We start from the raw sequence: 22,228 nt of genomic DNA on the forward strand, positions 1-22,228 counted from the left end.
CAAATGATTTTCCTGGTAAACGCGTGCATCTGTTGAAGTTGGCGGTACGTGATGGAGTTCAAAGAAACATTTCTATGCAGGTTCATACAAGGTAAGTAAAGCAGTAGTGTCCATTACTAAGTACAGGGAACTGGGAGGAGACCAGAGACTGTAAAAAATAGGAGGAGACTCGGTTGCTTGGTGATGTCGGAAAACATCAGTCGCATCACAGACGGGCTCTTCTGACTCGAGCGCCAAGCTATGGCCTGGAGGGAGTGAAGCAGTTTGCGGACAGCTGGTCATCCCTCTCCGCTGTGCCAGACGGGTTGCTCATGCAGACAGTCCCGCTTGGATTCAGCGTTCTACGGTTGCTGTACACAGCCTCGTCCAGATCTTTTCTGGGCTGGTTCTCTGCGAAACCCAGCTTCGTCACTGTGCTTATGTTTTCATACACCGGAGAGTCGTCTTCGCCTTGCACCTGTGGAGACATCAATGTTGAAACAAACGTGCGGGTTTGAGAAACAGGAGTAAAAAAAAAAAAGCAAGCTTTATTGTTGTAAATGCGTTTAGTTATTTATGCTTTAGACGCATGCTTTTTGTATAACCTCTTCCTGGACTTCAGCACAAAAATAAATAGCAATCTTTTTTTTTCATACTTGCAGAGAATGGTTCTCTTATTCAGCGGGAAGCTTGACTGTCTTTTGTTTTTATTAGAAGTTTATTAGTGCCTTATATAGACAACTGAAATAAAAATATCACCCACAGCATCGTAAAATTCACAGTAAAATTCACCCACAGTATCGTCTTCATGCAGTACAGGCATATGCTTAGGGCAGCACTGAATTAATTGAATATGGCCACAAGCTTGCAAGAGTGTATCTACTCTGAAGATGGGCATGACATCAAAATGTCTGGTGTGTGTGTGCATGTGTGTTTTCCTACCTTCATGACAACAGGGTCTGGTAACTTTCGCTGCCTGAAAGACATATGGTTTGTGTTATTAACTATTAAAACTCATGTAAAGAAACATAAAATTAATTTAAGTTGCTGAGAGTAGTTCATTTTTGGACTAAAATGCATACATATTTAAACAATTTTGTGGCTTCCTATTTTTAATATTTATCTTCAATTTTGGTGTAGCGCCGTCCAATCACATCAGAAACTTCTGGCAAATTAATATTCATTATTCTGTTATGCACTACCAGGCTCTACCAGAGGAGTCACTGTTGCACAATGAAGCTGAAGGAATTATCTAGATCAGTGTTTCTCAGCCCTGGTCCTGGGACACCACTGTGTACGCTGGTTTTTGTCATAGCCAATCTCTAAATTATTTAAAGCTGTTGATTATGTGCTCTACCATAATTGTATGGTTAAACTTATTTTAACACAATGGAGGCTTGGCTTGTTGCCATTTGCTGTCAGTAAATATCCATTTGACACAAATGCTTTCAGGTTTTCACACCCTCAGCAAATGGGAGACAACTGATTTCATTCGTCTGATTGCAACTGCAGTTTGTAATGCAATCATGTAAAATGGAACCTCTTTCAATTGGAATTACTTGACACACAGTTCATACTGCACAGTAAATTAAAAATAAATTAGTCAGTTCGATTGACATTCCTGGGATGTGAATAGCTACAGCATATTTATTTTTAAGGGCATACATACAGTAGCTGTTTCTGGCCTAAGAGGGTGATTAATATTAGCTGGTAATTTGTCCTTCAATACATGTAAAAAAAAAAAAAATTCAAATTATGATCATGCCTCCCCCTTCAGTGACCACAAGAAGGGAGACGAGAAGGTAGCAATCAGTATCCACTCACAGATCGCCAGATTTTCAGCCCTATTGGGCTATAATTTATGTTATTGCGTTGAATTAATTTGACTTACCTACAGATGCACAAGATCAACAGACTGGAAAGCAGTAGGAACCCTCCCCCCATCGTCCCCCAAATCCACAGTGCCGCACCTGCACCTATGCAAACAAAAGATACTCAGTGCACCATACAGCTCTTCAGAAATATCACAGAGGGATCAGGGTCATCACGACCAAACAGCAGGACTGTACTATCTTCAATGTTATTTCGTTTATGTTTTATTAAATATACATATGAGCTCAAATAATAACCGCATAATGGTAGTCCATGGCTTTGGCTCCAGTGCTGTTTGGTACTTCACTAATCCAAATTCCCAAATCCTGTCACCTCAAGCCCCCTCTCCCTGAGCGAAACCTGGTGTCTGTGTCAAAAAAGCAGGATGACTAAAGCAGCTCTATTAACTGCACTGAGTAAAACCCGGAACCCTCTAGAAATCTGGAACATGGACTGAAGTGAAGCGCTCCCACACTGACCCTGCACACGCAGCTGTACCGCGGTGGAGTTCTGCCTCCCGTGCTCATTTTGGGCCTCGCAGTGGTACAGGCCCGTGTGGTTCTCAGTCATGACCAGGGTGAGGTTCCTCTCCCACCCCACCGCTGTCACCTTCCCATCCTTCACTCGGAACCAGGAGTAGTGCGCCACCTGCGGGTTGGCATCGCTAGTGCAGTTCAGGCTGACGGTGGTGCCCTCGGGAACCAGTTCAGAGGGACTCACTGTAGCAGAGGTGCCCTTTGGGGAGTCTGAGTGAGTGAGCATGGAAGTGAGTAAGTGTGTGAGTGAGAGGGTGAATAGGTGAGAGGATGAGTGAGTGAGTGAGTGAGTGTGTGAGTGAGTTGAGAGGGTGAATAGGTGAGAGGATGAGTGAGTGAGTGGGTGAGGGGGTGAGTGAGAGTGTGAATGTGTGAGTGAGTGAGTGTGTGAGTATGTGTGTGAGTGAGTGAGTGAGAGAGAGAGTGAGTGTGTGAGTGAGTTGAGAGGGTGTATAGGTGAAAGGATGAGTGAGTTTGTGAGTGAGTGAGTGAGCGAGTGGGAGAGTGAGTGAGTGTGTGAGTGAGTGAGTGAAAGGGAGAGTGAGTGTGTGAGTGAGTTGAGAGGGTGAATAGGTGAGAGGATGAGTGAGTTTGTGAGTGAGTGAGTGAGCGAGTGGGAGAGTGAGTGAGTGTGTGAGTGAGTGAGTGAAAGGGAGAGTGAGTGTGTGAGTGAGTTGAGAGGGTGAATAGGTGAGAGGATGAGTGAGTGAGTGAGGGGACGAGTGAGAGTGAATGTGTGAGTGAGTGAGTGAGTGAGTGAGAGGATGAATGAGTGAGTGATTGAGTGGGTAGGGTTAGGTGAGAGAGAGAGAGAGAGAAATTCAAATCAATCAAATTAAAACAACTTTAGTAATCAGTTAGGCTAAATCAGCGAAACTAGGATATATTTGTGTTACTTGCATGTTTGCAGCATAAACATTCAATTATTGCATTGCATTAATATAATCAGCCTCAATATATCCAACAAACATGTGTTTCTTTGTTTTCCCAGTGTACCTGTATCAGATTCTGCCTGTTTCACCAGTTCCTGTTGCAACATCAAAAATCCCCCATGTATCTTAGTAAATGTTTTGAGCACACAATGACGAAACATATCATATTGTGTGGCTGATATCCACTCCCTCCTTTGCTGAAAATAAAATTGCCTCTTCTGACCCATGGCCTCTGAAATATACTTTGCACTTCCTGCCATCTGGGTGAAGGTGCAAAAGGAGGTGTGATATTTCCTATCATCGATATCACTGCCTACAATTGCCTACAAATGAATGCTTATTTTAAATATCACATTTATATTTTCATCAATATTAAGTCTTGTCTTCAGTTTGGGTCAAATGAAATTTGAAACAAATCAAAAAGAGGAATGACACATTAGCGAGATGCGTTTGGCTACCAGTGACTAATGCATTCTATCTGTGGTCACATTTGGATTTGTTCAAACCCACCATAGGACCCTATTGAAGCCCCTCCATAAAGTTTAATCTTAACAGAAAATCATTCTGGCTGCGATGTGTAGCTCTAGTAAGGGCCCTGCTTTGTAGAGTAGAGTGTAATGTGTACAGCTCGGGTCAGGCCTCTTACACAGGACATTGAGCGTGACGGCCTCCTCTGCTCGCTCGCTACCGCCCCCTAGCTGCAGGGGGTAGTCAGCGCTGCACGCAATCCGCCCGCGGTGGAGACGCGAGGCCACGAAGCTCAGCGTGGAAGACGCGGATCGGGTCCCGTCCGGATTCCCCAGTAGAGCGCTCGCGCCGCGCCCCAGTTCGGGGGGGGACCAGGTCAGGGCTGGGGGGAGCCGAGGGCAGGGGGCTGACGCCGTGCAGGTCAGATTCACCGGGGTCCCCTCCATTACTGCACCCACTGAGGTCACCTGGGGTTTGGGTGGAGAGGCTGCAGGAGATGGTACAGACTCAGGATGGCAGGTTATGCACTTATTTCCAATTAACTGGGATTAATTTGACCAATTAATTTATCTGTTTTGTGAAAATTATTTTGTTGACAACAGCGCCAAAAAAAGAAAATTGAATAAAATAAAAAGAAAAGATAAAAAATTGCATGTTGTAGAAGAATACATTGGTTGTGGGTTTTGAATTTGAGAATGTGCTTAATGTTGTCATAAAATAGAATACATGCATTTCCTTATGTTGGCTGATTGTTTGTTATAATTAAGAATCAGAATGATAGGCAAAAGAAATAGCTCATGATTACCTATGACTTTTATGTTGACACTCTTGGCAAAGGTTGCCATGAAACCAGTTTCGATTCTGAAATAGTACACGTCCGTGTAATTGCTAGGAATGGCATCCAGGATAGTGGTGCAGTTCTTCTGTATCAGGTCCCCAGTGATCTCTCCTTGAAGGATGTTCTGATGATGTGATGAGTTGTATACATCAACACCGCCCGTAAACCACTGCGACCTTTTCCTCCACACCCCATTGGCTGGTTTTTTCAGTCTGGCAACTTCGTTTTCGGGAACTTCAAATTGACATGGGATCAGTACACAGGAGCCAGCCAGAGCCTCAATAGTCTGAGGCATGAAGGCTGACCACTCAGCACACAGAGCACCTTCAAAACATAACATAGAGCCGTGTAAAGCCTAAAGACAGGCACAAAATGGTCTCCATTGTCTGTAGAGACAGGGAATTTGATGTGGAAAGATTTGGTCAGTGTAGTTATGTGACATTTAACTGTGTGCAACTCATTCCTCCTCCTAACCCTCTGAAAAGTAGATATTTTGGAATGTTTTTAAAAAAATTCTGAATCAGTGTTCTAGAACTCTGTTGCTTTCAATTGCCAATGGCGATTGTAAGATCAGCATTAGAATGTTCGGTTAAGAACACGCTTATCACACATTTACACTTACACCTAAAAACCAGTTCCCTAACTTTTGCATGGATTCAGAGTATCTCTTCCAACCAAACCCACCCAACAAATATCTCCCCCAAATACCCCTATATGTGGCCTTGATTTGACCCAAAACGCTACACAAAAATAGAAGGACAGCTGGTGTCGTAACAGCGAGAGAAGCTTTGCATCAGTAATATTTAATAATAAATCTTTTTAAACTCACCTAACAGTTGGCAACAGCCAATGACAAAGAAGCACCATGCCCCATTCATATCTCCTTATGGATGATGAGAAAGTCTCACTGCTTCCCAAATGTAAATAATGTAAAGACAACGGTGAGCATTCTCTGCATGTTAAAACTGAAGAGCACACTCTACCACAGTTCCACTGAAACTGAAACATAAAATTGATAATACACAATTAAATATAAATAGTTTTTGAAAATTCACTTTCCTAAGTTGAAATATTTAAAGAAAACACAAACGTGTATAATGATTCCATAATACATGGCACCACTGCAACAAGAACACCATAAATATGTCTACTTGCCTTCTGTGCTGCAGTTGAATGTTGGCTCACACAGACCCTCTCTCACAGCAGATAGATATGCTTTTATTAGACGTTCACTATACAGGAAGCGACTCTGTTTCCTCACCCAGCGTTCTCTGAGCAAAAGTCATTCCAACCGCACAGTAAGCCACACAAAACAGACAGACGGATATGTACAAGGTGTATAATAAAATAGGAGAAATGAAAAGAATAATAAAATATTGTAGAAGGATAAAATTAAATAAAGAAACGGCAGTTGGGGTTTTGTGGACAGATAGGCAAAGGCAAACTGATGTGAGCTTGTAGCTGGCTTATGACTGAAGAGGATGTGGTTTACTATGTCTATAAATTAATACAGAATACCAGGCGATCACAAATCCTTAGACTTAAAAAGTTAATCGCAAAATATCTGGGGGAAAAAATCTTTGAAAAGGGAATATAAGAATAAACTTCACAAAACTTTCAAATAAAATATATATGTGGTTTTGAATGAATAAATAAATAAATTGACCTGTTGTAAAGTGTTCTCCAAGGGTAGAAAAATACAGAAATGATAGCCACCATTTATCTATTTATTCGTTTTGAAAAGCAGATTGTAAAGGCATAAAAATGACTGCAAGAATTAAGGTTCTGTGCAAACAGTGTGATGCCAGATTCTAGTAGAGCAACAGAAGAGCATTATTTCCTGTGGCTGTTCCCCATCACCGCCACCTGGCCCCACCCATCATCTGAGCCACATCACTTATCATATCTTCTGCATAAACTGGCTGACATGCTGGTCACCAGTCGGCACCCTGAGCCGACCAGAGGAGGATGGGTTTCCCCCTTGAGCCTGGTTCCTTCCAAGGTTTCTCCCCATCTGCCACAGGGAGTTTTTCCTTGCCACTGTTGCCTTAGGCTTGCTCCTGTGGGGGTTTAGGCTAGGGCTGCCTGTAAAGCGTATTGTGACAACTGTTGTAAAATACGCTATATAAATAAAATTTGACTGATTGATTGCCACTGGAGGACGGAGTGTAGCACAGTGGGTAAGGAACTGCGCTTGTAACCGAAAGGTCGCAGGTTCGAATCCCGGGTAAGGACACTGCCGTTGTACCCTTGAGCAAGGTACTTAACCTGCATTGCTTCAGTATATATCCAGCTGTATAAATGGATACAATGTAAAGTGCTATGTAAAAAGTTGTGTAAGTCGCTCTGGATAAGAGCGTCTGCTAAATGCCTGTAATGTAATGTAATGTAATGATTGATTGAATCCTCTCTGCTCACCACAGCAAAAATGGCACAATGTGGTTTACTGTGGGGCTGAAGCCTTTTCTGTGAGAGCATTCACACAGAACAATATTATAGCAGCTTCTCTTTCAGGCAAAACTCAGAGCTTTTGTAATCCTGCAAAGTATGTGAAGCCTGAAAAGGTCATTGGCTTTAATTAGATTATCACAGATTGTGGTATGATAATGCTTTTATTGTTTTTAGACAATGTTAGACAATGTAATGCAATGTAATGTACTCCCTTGTATAAAAATGCACAAACATATTTTTTCAGCTTCATGAAAATGAGTTTCATGTATTATGTTTTTACTATTATCTTTTATTTATTATCGTCTATTATCATCTTTATGTGTCATCTTTTTCCCATTGTGAAGCACTTTATAATACGTATAGAACGGTGGATGGGGGTGGTGGTGCAGTAGATCTGCAGTAGTCCTGTCACCCCCCAGCGAGAAGGTCCTGGGGTGGCCCTCGTCACATAATTTCCATTGTTAATAATCATCATCATATAATTAAAATAGGATAGAAACTGTGGCAGGTGATAGGTGCAGATATTGAGGTGTTAAAGCTGAGGCTGGAACGATTCTGGCGATGATGACATCAGAGTGACTCTACATCTAATAAAAAAGGGAAAACAGGGACAGGGAAACAGGGAAATCCTGTACTTTTATCAAACGATCTTTGAGTACTACATCAATGGTCATACTGTAGATTGCAGGGCTCACCGGTGTTATTTTTATGGAGTAACGTCCCACGTCTTCTCTGTTCTCTCTCGAGTGCTGTGCCCCTACGCCATCAAACACACAACAAAATAATCGTTAAATAGAACCAATTATACTGGGCACACAAAGGCTTGTGATTAAAGAAATAATAGAAGGATCACACGACTTACTGCGGTATCGCCAAATCTTCCAAAAGGCGACGGCGGAGCATATTAGGAACACCAAAGCAACCCCAGTGTGGCGTAGCGCCCCCAGAGTCCGTTCCATGCACGTCGGTGCACTACACAGAAGAGACTGGTTTGAGAGTCATTCAGTGAGCGCACCACAGATAATGTTTCTGTATTATCTCCTCAGTAATGTCGCACTTTGGAACTCATTTCCAAGCCTCTGGTTGCACATCAGTGTATCTCGTTCAGCACATTCTAATCTGCAGGCAGCAAAAGCACTGAATGAGCTCCAGTGCAGCTGCTGTCTCATGGTCAACAACCCGCCTGCTTAGAGGAAGTGGGAAAGATGCTCACTGACACATCGAGGGGATGGACATAGACTGGCCTAACTTACTGAAGGAGGAAAAGCTAAGGGGAGAGCACAAAACTCACCTGGAACAGTGCTGGCTTCCATGTTCCGGACAACTGGTTTTCTGGACAGTTGAAGGTGCTTCTGCTGTCCTGGTCAATTTGTTGTTCTCTTGGGGTCGAGAAAGAGATGTGGTGGTATCTGTCAGCAAATGCAAAGCCCAGTCTGAAACGTTTCCTATTATTTATTTATTTATTTATTTATCTCAATGGTACACTTCTAATGTTCACATCAAAACTTTTGTATTTAGGATAAATTACTGGACATTTGTCACAGTATTTCACATTGTTCCCCAGTCTTTAAACCCTTACAAACGCAAGCCTATAGGTCAAGAGTGGCAGGAAAAGCTCCCTAGGTAGCCTATAGGAAGCACTCTATAGAAGGGTCCAGGCTCAAGGGGCCCGTCCTCCTGTGGCTGCTGAGGATGTGGATGGCTTGTGACCAGCTAACATGAATGTGAGAGATGTTCACCATGCTAATATTAGGGAAAATTTTCCAAAGTTTTCAAAGGAAATAAATCAGTCACTATCTGATAACCATACATTTTGCTCCACTGGATGATATTGTAAGTGTTTCTTTATCATCTACATTACAACTCCTGCACAATGGATCTACTGTTAAATGTTTCAGTTATGAAGTAATATTTTGGTCAAAACCCTGGGATTACATGAAGACAATTCGGTGTTGCTAAACTAAACTAAAGTACATCACCAATACCTTATAAAATGTGTGTGTGTGTGCGCGCATGTGTGAGTATGTGTGTTGTAACACTGGTTATGTAAAAGGAGAACAGACCTCCTTACTTGCTCTCTACAAGCCAGTGACACCCTACAGTCTGCACATTACTGCAAGAGAGTGCTGTCAGCAATGGGTGAATAAAAAATTCACAACATGCCCTCACTGAGAGAGACAGAAAAGACCATTTAAAATTCTATGATAATATGCATTGTTATACAGGTTTGTTTGATTTGAGTTTCTTACATGTGGTGACCGTGGTAATAGTAGTTCTCTGAGAGACAGTGATGTGAACAGGGATCTGTAGTTCTCCAGCAGCACACCAATACCAGCCTGCGTCCTCCCTGTTCAGCTCCCTCATTGTCACAATGAAGACCTTTTTAGAGCGGTTGTCTTTGATATCTGATCTTCCAGAATTCACTTCCACACAGGAGCCCTCAGCCCTGCACCACTTCTTCATGCTGCTCGGTTCATTATAGTGACACTGCACACTGACATGGCCCCCTTCCACACCGGTCACCTCCTGCTGGTCAAGCCAGAGTCCAGGAGTGCCTGAACACCACAGAATAAAAACAAAATTATAAAGCACATATGTTTTTAAAATATAAAATGCATCTATGAATTTCCTCCCTAAATCTCGAAATCAAAATGACCTGTCATTTGCAGACTAAAGCAAAATAATTTTCATACTCTTATGGATACAGTGAGTGGGATTGCAAGAATTATATATTATATACCACACTCATTTTTTATGCAGAGTCAAAATAAACCAATGGTTTTGCAGAGTAGCAAAGATATTTTTAAACTCGCATGCCTGTCTCTTTTTTTTTTTATAAGTTTTGTGCTGCTACTAGAACCGCTAGGATATCACTGGGGGAAAGTGGAGACGCTGTTATTAAGAGGTTGGGAAGCAGGTCTCACTAAGTGAAGCCATCTTACCTGCAGTGACAGACAAGTACAGATATTTGCTTTCATCTACAGTCAAATTATCCCCGATCTCTACAGCACACCAGTAGTATCCAGAGTCCTCTGTCTTCAGCTTCGCCATGGTAACAGTGAACACATGATTGTCGGGGTCATCAGTGATTGACGTTTCACCTTCAACTTTTGGAGAGTCAGTGCGCACTACAAAAGAACATTCATGCCACTGTGACCCCCAACACCAGTATTTCACATGCATTGTATATTTTCTATCATAGTGGCATGGGATGGTGACAGATCTTCCACTCTGTACTGCTACATTACTCACTGTGGACACAGCACCAGCACCTGCAGAGAGAAACACACACTTCATCAGTTTGGGTTCATCTTACCATCACAATGGAGTAAAACTCAGTCTATAAGGCAGCTGACTTCTGATTTGAGATCCTCTGTATCTGTTACTCTCTCTGCTTTCTCCCCTGTCTGAATAAAGTACACCCCATCCTTACCTGGTCCACATAAAGCAGTCTTGGTGAAATGTGGTGTTTAGCCCTCTGTGAGTGGTGTGCCCTTATTACTGAGTACAAACATCACCAACGCACTTATTTACTCAAACACACCATGACAATAAGTGTAACCAACACATTGGGTCTTAATAAAATTTGGACTAACACAGCAACATATAGAACAAATTGTTACAATAATCTAGTAATTCAATTCATTCATTAATTTTCAAATGTTTCTTGAACATTCCGTTAAATCGTAGATTTTTAAAAATGATAATGCAGTACACAAATGAAAAACTAAAACATAAGCACATTTGGTAATGGTCTCCTACACATCCTTGATAGTAATATTCTGACATTTTTTATTTTTCCTTTACTTATACGTAGCCTCATAACATTGAAATCTCTTTTATAAGACAGAACAGCAGTCCCACTCTTAATACCTTTAGAGACACAGAAGAAACATAAGAGTAACGTGCTACAAGAAAAACGTGGAACAATGGTACATACAGAAGTGGAGATGTACATCACTCTGGGGGAAATGGGTGTTTGCGGATGGGGAATTTAAAAGTATGTTTTGCTGGCTGCTGGGTGGCTCACAAGTAAAAGCGGCGTAAGCACCACGGTCTCGGTTCAAGTCCGACACGCTCTTGTGCTGACAGTGGCCAATAGCCCTGCAGGGGCGGCACACAATTGGCTATACGGGCAAAGGGATATATGGGAGGGATTAAACTGGCGGGGATAGCACTGTTTGTTACTTGAGCGACCCCTATTGTCTGTCCAGGGGCCTGTGGCTGGCTCTCTGCGCGTGCGTATAAATGGGTCTTTCCCCCACCCCTGCTCTGGAATGCGTGCGCAGCTTGTGGTTGAGGTGTGAAAAGAAGCAGCTGGCTGGGACCGTGTGTTTCAGAGAACAACCCGAGACGAGTGTCTTCACTCTCCCGAGGCGGTGTCATTACCTGAACGGTGGATGTGCATCCACAGAGTCACTCTGTTTCTGGGTCAGGTGTCATCTGTACGTATTGACCGTTTTGCTGGATACAAGGCTAAGAATGCATAACTGTGTGCTGATAAATGTGGGATCTGCGTTTGGACATTATTGCCCATTATTAGCATGCTAGCTAAAGCAATGAAAGCTAAATAGTTACTGTAGCTAACATCCACCATTCAGGAAATTACACCAGCAGCAGGGGCGTATTTGTGCAGTCTTGCACATGGTTTGTGAATTGGACATTCCAGATTTGGGAGGGGTTTTATGATAATTATAAAAAAGAGCCTGGAAATCACATAAATTCAAGCCGAGCAAAGGTTATGTAGGAGTTTCCGTATGATTTTTGAAAATCGGGCTCCAGAGATGAGGCCTAGGTGCAGCTATGGAGGTCCAGCCCCCTCTCGTGTATAAGATGCAGCTGTGTGTGAGTGACCTGGCAGTTATGAAATGGAGAGCATCCATTTCACACACTGCATCTACAACACATAGATAAGTAACAGCAGCATCTATACACAGAACGGCACCATAAATTAAGCCTAAATTTAAATTACAGGTTAAAAAAACAAATGTATATATATATATATATATATATAGCAGCCTGTGCAAACTAATTCTTGCGTCCATGAAAAAAGGCCAGTATATTTTAAAACATACTCTCTGGAAGGCAGTACCTGTACAGGTTGAGACTTTTAAATGCAATGATATTTGAGGGGCAGCCCCAGAAAATATTGTGTGCAAAAGCGCACACAAACAGATGCCCATTCCTTCTACTCTCAGTTTTATCATTAAAAACTGAGGCTGCAGAACAGCATTATTTCCTTTGGTTAATTCTTGCTGCCGACCACAACAAAGAACAAGACACATTTTCCTGTGGGGTTGAAGCTATTTCTGCAAGTGTTCACACACTAGCAATTTCTGTGAGTGTTCACACTTACAGAACAATGTTATAGCAACTATAATCTTTCTGGTAAAACTTAGAGTTAATGTAATTATGTGAAGCTTGAAAAGGTAATTGACTTTACTTAGAATATCACATATACTGATACGGGATATGAATCATGATCCTGCTTTTATTGTTTTTAGACAGTTCCAAAAACATATAAACTTTTAAAATGTAGGTTGTTATTCGTTGGGTTTGCGTTGCTTTTAGTGATTGCGAATGTGCCTTTGTAGCAGCATGTGCATTCTGGTTTTCCTGAGAGTAACACTGATATTTTCAGCTACTGTTCACTGTGCTGGAAAACTGTCAGCCAAATGATTGTAATGTAATGTAATGTAATGTAATGCATTCCCTTGTACAAGTACACAATGCACAAACTTTACATTTTATCAGTTCAGCTTCATGAAATGGAATTTTCTGCAGGAATTGGCTTCAAAGGCCTTAACGATAAAAGTATAAGACTACGCAGTGCAACAGTCAATGAAAACATTTTTAAGGAAACAAAAAAGAAACAACCATCAATTGCAGACAACTAAACTAGTTTTGTGTGGCTTCATACATTTTCTGACTGTGATTTTAATTCATTGTAAATTAATGTTGTAAGAAAGTTTATGAGTTGCACTCAGATTGCAAAGAATATTTGAACTTCATCAATCATATTCTATTCATGTAAACTCCAGACTTCAGTATAATTCATTAATTTAAGTTTATGGTGCAGACAGTCTCACTGCTACAATGCTCCAGTATTCAGCACACATTCTGAAATCAAGTCCTACCTGGTCGTACAGAGAGGAAGAGGATGGAGAGGAAGAGTAGCTGAGGGGGAGCCATATGTGCATGCCGTGTGTAATTGTGCGTGTATGCTAGAGACTCCTGCTGCCTTTAGCATGAATCTGACTTCCTGTTCCGCTCAGTCTCCACCTCTTTGGCCCGTCATGCTCAGTAGCGTGTGTTCTCTGTGGCCAGAGCAGGATAACTATCATTATCATTTCCTACACCTTTTTTGTGTATTATCTTTTTACTATTTTATTTTATTTTTTATTATCTATTATCATTTTTATGTATTATCTTTTTCCCTTTGTGAAGCACTTTATAATACGTATAGAACGGTGAATGGGGGTGGTGGTGCAGTAGATAGACCTGTCACCCCCCAGCGAGAAGGTCCTGGGATGAAGACCCAGCTGGGGCCCCCCCGTGTGAAGCCCACATGTCCCCCCCGCCCCCCATATCCACAGCCACGGCAACGCCCAGGCAGCCCCCCCACCCCCCCAAGGCCCTCCCCCACAGCCCATGGGGAATGAGAAAATGGTATGTGTGCCCTACAAAATATTGGCAAGATGTCCAGAGTGTATTACTGCCCGCCAAAAACAGAGATGTTGGTTATTTTTCCTCTGTTCTTAAGAACAGGGCACAATTACACTTAAGAATGCACTGGTTCCGTCGCCGCGGGTCAGATATGAAGGCGCTGCTTCATATCCCGCTTAAGACTGGCCTGAAATGGACCAGTAGCATTCTGGTTACTCTCCGTTCGCAAACGGGGCTATGCTGTCATCAGAGATATATCTGATCTGTCGCCGGACTGTTAATATGCCAATGGGAGCATCAGAATATTCACAAATGCGTGGAACAACACATCAAATATATCCATGACCACAGCAAGTAAGCGTAACAGTTACTAGGTTTTACTCTCGTGATAATCTGACTCCAAATGAAATTAGAATTTAAAATTTGGGTTTAACTATACGTGGAACTTGGGAGTGGTTACACTCGACTCTATCTTGTGCCATCATTCCTCAATATATGCTCCCGGGTTTAACACTATTGTTAAATCTCAGTTCGGTGAAGGCCCCAGAGGGTAGGAGGCTGACCACCATAATACATGCCTTCCTTTGTGCATAGATAGTTATGAGCCCAGGACAGTGTGTATCTATCGGGCTCCTTAAGGCAAATTTGACAAGAACCGGCGTATAACGCCCATGGGTCCTCTTAAGCCAAAACACCAGAACCAATACCACCAATCCCGTTAGCGGGCAGATCGTGGTCGCCTATCTAACCTGAAGACCTCACTAAAGACGTTCACTGTACTAGACCCCTGATCAGTAGGTCCTAGTCATAATTGTCCCCCTGAGTATTTAATCGGAATTTTGGCTGAAAAGAAGATAAAATGAATCATGAAGACCACGCAAGTTAAAAATAAGAAGAATTTATTTAACAGGCAGGTAGGTCATTAGCTTCAAATTCACAATCAATTATAAAATACGGAAGGTTTAAAAATATAAATACAGAGTAAAACGTTCTTACCCAGCCTGTTCAGCTACACACGAAAACACAGAGTCTGCGCAGTGTGGGAAGTCGATTGCGACCTTCCTTGACAGGATTGTCTCCCTTCCTTTTAGGCCAAATCCCGCGTTTGATCGAGGCGGCATTGCCATAAATTAACCTGGCCGAATAATAAATCTGGAATTTCGGCCCCCACCATTTGGAGGCTGCTGTTAAAACAATTAGTGGGGAAATCGGGAAAAGGAGATGATTACCAGAGAGGACATTCCATTGTGATAGTTTTCCCCTGAGTTTCTGAAATTATGTTTTATTAAATGTTATTTGGTATGAAACATATTTCATTCAATTTTTTGAATTTCCCTGAATACGCCCATACCAAACATGTCCAGGGGATGAAATATTATGGTGCAATTGTCATGAAAATACCCTTTTGTTGAACCATTTTACATGCAATCCATGTTATTATTACATAAGGAATAATACAGTAATACAAAGAAAACATGTGCATGGTTTGTACGGTTTTCCGGTGTTGGTAAAGGATAAACAGATGGTTTAAAGTCCAGATCCAGAAAAGAAATAAAAAGTGTAATGACAGAAGGGACCACATAAGGGCACTGTGGTACTGTCAAGCGCAGTTGCCCCACCATTTTGCCAGAGGCCTGATGATCTTTTTACCCTTAATGGCCCCCAACACACACACCCCCACAACCATAAACAAAGAGAATAGTTCCCCTTATCTTAGTCTGTCCAGATGGCAACATTCCAGAGAGCCAAATGGCCTGCTCATCCCGAGGAAGTCCGAGTAACTTATTGTTTTAGCACACGGCTCTGGGTTCTTTGAAGTCCAGGATTAGTCCCAGCCTGCAGGCTCGTTCAAATGCCAGCCTTTTCTGAGTCCCAGTTTGACTCCCCTCTACACAATACAAATAGGATAAGAACTGTGGTAATACGGTGATTCGTGCAGATATTGAGGTGTTAAAGCTGAGGCTGGAACGATTCTGGCGATGATGACATCAGAGCGACTCTACATCTAATAAAAAAGGGAAAAACACAATTTCGTCATGCAATTTTTTACAAGGAAATCCTGTACTTTTATCAAACGATCTTTGAGTACCACATCAATGGTCATACTGTAGATTGCAGGGCTCACCGGTGTTATTTTTATGGAGTAACGTCCCACGTCTTCTCTGTTCTCTCTCGAGTGCTGTGCCCCTACGCCATCAAACACAACAACACAACAAAATAATCGTTAAATAGAACCAATTATACTGGGCACACAAAGGCTTGTGATTAAAGAAATAATAGAAGGGTCACACGACTTACTGCGGTATCGCCAAATCTTCCAAAAGGCGACGGCGGAGCATATTAGGAACACCAAAGCAACCCCGGTATGGCGTAGCGGCCCCAGAGTCCGTTCCAAGCTCGCCGGTGCACTACGCAGAAGAGACTGGTTTGAGTGTCATTCAGTGAGCGCACCACAGATTATGTTCCTGTATTATCTCCTCAGTAATGTCGCACATTGGAATTTATGTCCAAGCCTCTGGTTGCACATCAGTGTGTTCCCTTCAGCACACTCTAATCTGCAGGCAGCAAAAGCACTGAATGAGCTACAGTGCAGCTGCTGTCTCATGGTCAACAACCTGCCTGCTTACAGGAAGTGGGAAAGATGCTCACAGACACATCAGAGGGGATGGACATAGACTGGCCTCACTCACTGAAAGAGGAAAAGCTAAGGGGAGAACACAAAACTCACCTGGAACACGGCTGGCTTCCGTGTTCCGGACAACTGGTTTTCTGGACAGTTGAAGGTGCTTCTGCTGTCCTGGTCAATTTGTTGTTCTCTTGGGGTCGAGAGAGAGATGTGGTGGTATCTGTCAGCAAATGCAAAGCCCAGTCTGAAACGTTTCCCATTATTTATTTATTTTTTTTTTTATCTCAAAGGTACACTTCTAATGTTCAAATCAAAACTTTTGTATTTAGGATAAATTACTGGACATTTGTCACAGTATTTCACATTGTTCACATTGTTGTCTTTAAATCCTTACAAACGCAAGCCTATAGGTCAAGAGTGGCAGGAAAAGCTCCCTAGGTAGCCTATAGGAAGAACCCTTAGAAGGGTCCAGGCTCAAGGGGCCCGTCCTCCTGTGGCTGCTGAGGATGTGGATGGCTTGTGACCAGCTAACATGAATGTGAGAGATGTTCACCATGCTAATATTGGGGAAAATTTTCCAAGGAAAAATTTATTTTCAAAGGAAATAAATCAGTCACTATCTGATAACCATACATTTTGCTCCACTGGATGATATTGTAAGTGTTTCTTTATCATCTACATTACAACTCCTGCACAATGGATCTACTGTTAAATGTTTCAGTTATGAAGTAATATTTTGGTCAAAACCCTGGGATTACATGAAGACAATTCAGTGTTGCTAAACTAAACTAAAGTACATCACCAATACCTTATAAAATGTGTGTGTGTGTGCGCGCATGTGTGAGTATGTGTGTTGTAACACTGGTTATGTAAAAGGAGAACAGACCTTCTTACTTGCTCTCTACAAGCCAGTGGCACCCTACAGTCTGCACATTACTGCAAGAGAGTGCTGTCAGCAATGGGTGAAAAACAAAATTCACAACATGCCCTCACTGAGAGAGAGTGACTGAAAAGACCATTTAAAATTCTATGATAAAATGCATTATTATACAGGGCTGTTTATTTTGAGTTCCTTACCTGAGGTGACTGTAGTAGTTGTAGTTTTCTGAGTGACAGTGATGTGAACAGGGATCTCTAGTTCTCTATTCACACACCAATACCAGCCTGTGTCCTCCCTGTTCAGCTCCCTCATCGTCACAATGAATACCTTTTTAGAACGGTCATCTTCGATCTCTGCTCTTCCAGATTTAGAAGAATTCACTTCCACACAGGAGCCCTCAGCCCTGCACCACTTCTTCATGCTGCTCGATTCATTATAGTGGCACTGCACACTGACATGGCCCCCTTCCACACTGGTCACCTCCTGCTGGTCAACCCAGAGTCCAGGAGTGCCTGAATATAAACCATAGAATAAAAACAAAAATATAAAGCATTGTATCTGTTAGGTTTTCCCCAAAATAAAAATAAACTGCACTTTAAAGCCACTCAAAGACCAAAGCAAATCATTTCCATATTCTCATGGATTCATGCTGGCAGTAGATTGCAAAGAAAGTACCATTAAAGTTGCCAGCCCACTCTCATTCATTCTGTAGATTCACAAATCAACATGCCAGCACTTTTATATGTTTTGGATAAACTCAGTGTTGCTGGGATAACCGCTAGGTTAACCCATTTACCCCCCAGTGCAGCATTCTACAGTATAACGTTCTGAGCAGCATATGACTGAAAATCATCAAGTGAAGATGCTGTTACTAAGAGGTTGGGAAGCAGGTCTCAATGAGTGCAGTGTGTGCTGAAGCCATCTTACCTGCAGTGACTGACAGGTGCAGATGTTTGTACTCACCACCATCCCCCTTGATTTCTACACCACACCAGTAAAATCCAGTGTCCCGCCACATCAGATATTTTATGGTAACAGTGAAGACATGATGGGTGGGGTCATCAGTGATTGATGTGTCACCTCTGACTGTTGGAGAGTCAGTGCGTACTGCAGTATGACATATGTTCCAATTTGACCCCCGACACCAGTATTTCACATTGTTTTCATATTTCTTATCATAGTGACATGGGATGGTGACAGATCTTCCGCTCTGTAAATCCACTTTACTCACAGTGGACACAGAATCAGCACCTGCAGAGAGAAACACACACTTCATCAGTTTGGGTTCATTTTACCATCACAATGGAGTAAAACTCAGTCTATAAGGCAGCTGACTTCTGATTTGAGATCCGCTCTGTATCTGTTACTCTCTCTGCTTTCTCCCCTGTCTGAATAAAGTACATCCCACCCTTATCTGGTCCACATAAAGCAGTCTTGGTGAAATGTGGTGTTTAGCCCTCTGTGAGTGGTGTGCCCTTATTACTGAGTACAAACATCACCAACGCACTTATTCACTCAAACACACCATGACAATAAGTGTAATCAACACATTGGGTCTTAGTAAAATTTGAATGAACACAGCAATATATAGAACAAATTGTTACAATAATCTTGTAATTCAATTCATTCATTAATTTTCAAATGTTTCTTGAACATTCCGTTAAATCGTAGATTTTTAAAAATGATAATGCATTACACAAATGAAAAACTAAAACATAAGCACATTTGGTAATGGTCTCCTACACATCCTTGATAGTAATATTCTGACATTTTTTTTTTTCCCTTTACTTATACATAGCCTCATAACATTGAAATCTCTTTTATAAGACAGAACAGCAGTCACACACTCAGAGACACAGAAGAAACATAAGAGTAATGTGGTACAAGAAAAACGTGGAACAATGGTACCAGCAAACAGTGCGATTAAATGCATTTACACTCAGGACCTGTATTGCAGTTACCCTGCTTTTGCGTTCATTCAAAGAGACAAGTGTCATGATTCAATTTCTTCAAGGATGTGTTCCATTACCACCAAGTCTAATAAAAGCAGCTTTTCAACTGTAGAATTACATTCAATTATAATCACTTAGACAGTCTTATCCAGAGCAGCATACAGAAGTGGAGATGTACATCACTCTGGGGGAAATTGGTGTTTGCGGATGGGGAATTTGAAAGTATGTTTTGCTGGCTGCTGGGTGGCTCACAAGTAAAAGCGCCGTAAGCACCACAGTCTCGGTTCAAATCCGACCCGCTCTTGTGCTGACAGTGGCCAACAGCCCTGCAGGGGCGGCACACAGTTGGCTATATAGGCAAAGGGATATATGGGAGGGATTAAACTGGCGGGGATAGCACTGTTTGTTACTTGAGCGACCCCTATTGTCTGTCCAGGGGCCTGTGGCTGGCTCTCTGCGCACACGTATAAATGGGTCTTTCCCCCACCCCTGCTCTGGCAAGTGTGCGCAGCTTGTGGTTGAGGTGTGAAAAGAAGCAGCTGGCTGGGGCCATGTGTTTCAGAGAACAACCCGAGACGAGTGTCTTCACTCTCCCGAGGCGGTGTCACTACCTGAACGGTGGATGTGCATCGATGGCGTCTGTCTAATTTCGGTACTGGTGTCATTTGAACATATTGACTGTTTTATTGGATGCAAGACTAAGCATGCATAACTGTGTGCTTATTAGCGTAGGACATTATTACTCATTATTAGCATGCTGGCTAAAGCAGTGCAAGCTAAGTAGTAAGTTAGCATCATCCGTTCTGGTAATTACACCAGCATTTGGGACGTATATGAGCATGCTTGTACATAGTTTGTGAATTGGACATTCCAAATTTTGGTGGGGCAGGAGATGCCAACTTTAAAAATTAATTTACAACTCATTTAAAATTCTAAGAAAGAGCCTGTAAATCACAGTATTACAAGTCAAGCAATGGTAAGATAAGAGTTTTTGAATGATTTTCGAAAATCTGGCAAAATTGAGGCCTAGGTGCAGCTAAGGAGGTCAGGACCCCTTTGGTGTATAAGATGCAACTGTGTGTGAGTGACCTGGCAGTTATGAAATGGAGAGCACCATGGTACACTGCATCTACAACACATAGATAAGTAACAGCAGCATGTATACACAGAACAGCATCATAAATTAAACCTAAATTTAAATTACAGGTTAATAAAATATAGTAGCCTGTGCAAACTAATTCTTGCTTCCATGAAAAAAGGCCCATACATTTTAGAACATACTCTCTGGATGGCAGTGTCTTTACATGCTGAGACTTTTAAATGCAATGATTTCTAAGGGGAAGCCTCAGAAAATAATGTGTGCAAAAGAACTCACAAACATATGTATTCTCCTTCTGTTCTCAGTTTAATCATTTTACCATTAGGGTCTGCAGAATAGCATTATTTCCTGTGGTTAATCCTCTCTGCTCACCACAGTAAAGAACATAGCACATTTTACTGTGGGTTGAAGCCTTTTCTGTGAGAGTATTCACACTTACAGAACAATTCCATAGCAACTTCACATTCAGTTTAAACTCAGAGCTATTGTAATCATGCAAAGTATATGAAGGCTTGATTTTACTTAGAATATCATGCATTCTGATGTGGGGAATGAATCATAATTTTGTTGTTTTAAGGCAGTTACAAAAATATATTAACTATTAAAATAAAGGTTATTTTTTGGGTTTACATTGTTTTTGGTGATTATGAATGGGCCTTTTTAGCAAGACTACATTATGGTTTTCCTGAGAGTAACAATGATGCTCTCAACTGCTGTTCACTGTGCTGTAAAAGTGTCTGCCAAATGATTGCAATGTAATATCTAATATAATATATTCCCCTGTACAACTACACAATGCACAAACATCAGTTGAGATTTATGAAAAGGATTTTCAGTATGAATTGGTTTCAATGGCTTTGAAAATAAGAAATAAAAGAGTATGCAGTGTAGCAGACAATGAAAAAGTTTTTTAAGGAAACAAAAAAAAAGAAACAACCATCAATTGCAGACGTACAAACACAGTTTCTGGTGGCTTCATGAATTATTTTTTAAACTGTGATTTTTATTCATCCTAAATTAATATTTAAGAAAGTAAATTTGCTTAGCGCAAGTAAAAAGAGAAGCAATTGAACTCAGATTGCAACAAAATATTTTAATTACATCATAATCATATTCTATACATGTAAACTCCAGACTTCAGTATAATTCATTAATTCAAGTTTATGGCGCAGACAGTATCGCTGCTACAATGCTCCAGTATTCAGCACACAGAGAGAAATCAAGTCCTACCTGGTCGTACAGAGAGGAAGATGATGGAGAGGAAGAGTAGCTGAGTGGGAGCCATATGCGTGTGAGGCCAGCTTGTTTGTGTGTATGCATCATTTAGAGGGTCCAGCTCTTTTTAACATGATTCTCACTTCCTGTTCCTCTCAGTCCCCACCTCTTTGGTCCCTCATGCTCTGCAGTCTGTGATCTCTCAGTGGCCAGAGCAGGATATCTATCATTATCATTTCCTGCATTTTATGAATTATCTATTCACTATTAGTTGTTTTGTTAATTATCATGTATATGTATTATATTTCTAACTTTATAATACATATAAAACAGGGACAAAAGTCAGCTTTCAGCCAAGAAATCTCTGACCTATTGAATATGATACAATACAGGACCTCTGAGCATGTCGTAAATATTGAGCTCCCCAGTTTGTTGGCTTTTGAATGCAGAATCCAGAGTTCTCACATACATGAAGACATGAACAACTTAGAATTATACTTTTTTGTGCCAGTCAGCTATACCACATTAATTTAATCATCTAGCAAAGATATGAACATTTTTAGTTTGTCCAGCAGAGGGCATCAGTACATTATTACATTATTACGTAGGGAAATTGAAAGTATCCTTTTTGATCCAGCAGAGGGCAGCAGAGTCAAACATTTGAAATGGGCTAAATGGCTGCATTTGATGGGAATCCTCAGGTTCCTCACGTTG

The 22,228-nt window shown here is 41.6% G+C and overlaps 3 protein-coding genes across 3 annotated transcripts in view; all 3 read right to left on the bottom strand.

Annotated features, from left to right (window-relative positions):
* Positions 1–31: 31 nt before the first annotated feature.
* Positions 32–6,475, bottom strand: LOC135253924 (myelin-associated glycoprotein-like). Its single transcript, XM_064333773.1, has 8 exons — positions 5,777–6,475; positions 5,455–5,528; positions 4,593–4,949; positions 3,966–4,274; positions 2,331–2,597; positions 1,871–1,955; positions 922–955; positions 32–457 (listed from the first exon to the last, which is right to left on the bottom strand). The coding sequence occupies exons 2-8, from the start codon at positions 5,501–5,503 to the stop codon at positions 239–241; spliced, it is 1,320 nt and encodes a 439-aa protein (XP_064189843.1). The 5' UTR covers positions 5,504–5,528; positions 5,777–6,475; the 3' UTR covers positions 32–238.
* Positions 6,476–6,862: 387 nt separating this feature from the next.
* LOC135254163 (uncharacterized) overlaps positions 6,863–22,228 on the bottom strand; it is a 66,594-nt gene continuing 51,228 nt past the window's right edge. Inside the window, exons 10-15 of the mRNA XM_064334143.1 lie at positions 10,019–10,348; positions 9,326–9,631; positions 8,368–8,485; positions 7,939–8,048; positions 7,772–7,825; positions 6,863–7,663 (exon numbers count right to left, since the gene is read on the bottom strand). Coding sequence (XP_064190213.1) covers positions 7,647–7,663; positions 7,772–7,825; positions 7,939–8,048; positions 8,368–8,485; positions 9,326–9,631; positions 10,019–10,348 — 935 coding nt within the window. The 3' untranslated portion in view covers positions 6,863–7,646. The remainder of the gene's footprint in view (positions 7,664–7,771; positions 7,826–7,938; positions 8,049–8,367; positions 8,486–9,325; positions 9,632–10,018; positions 10,349–22,228) is intronic.
* LOC135253934 (polymeric immunoglobulin receptor-like) lies at positions 14,621–22,106 on the bottom strand. Its single transcript, XM_064333793.1, has 7 exons — positions 21,530–22,106; positions 18,176–18,499; positions 17,446–17,760; positions 16,471–16,588; positions 16,041–16,150; positions 15,868–15,929; positions 14,621–15,747 (listed from the first exon to the last, which is right to left on the bottom strand). Exons 1-7 carry the CDS (start codon positions 21,582–21,584, stop codon positions 15,742–15,744), a joined length of 990 nt encoding a protein of 329 aa, XP_064189863.1. The 5' UTR covers positions 21,585–22,106; the 3' UTR covers positions 14,621–15,741.

This window comes from Anguilla rostrata, chromosome 4 (genome assembly GCF_018555375.3).
Source record: "Anguilla rostrata isolate EN2019 chromosome 4, ASM1855537v3, whole genome shotgun sequence".
In the NCBI taxonomy this organism is placed as follows: Eukaryota; Metazoa; Chordata; class Actinopteri; order Anguilliformes; family Anguillidae; genus Anguilla; species Anguilla rostrata.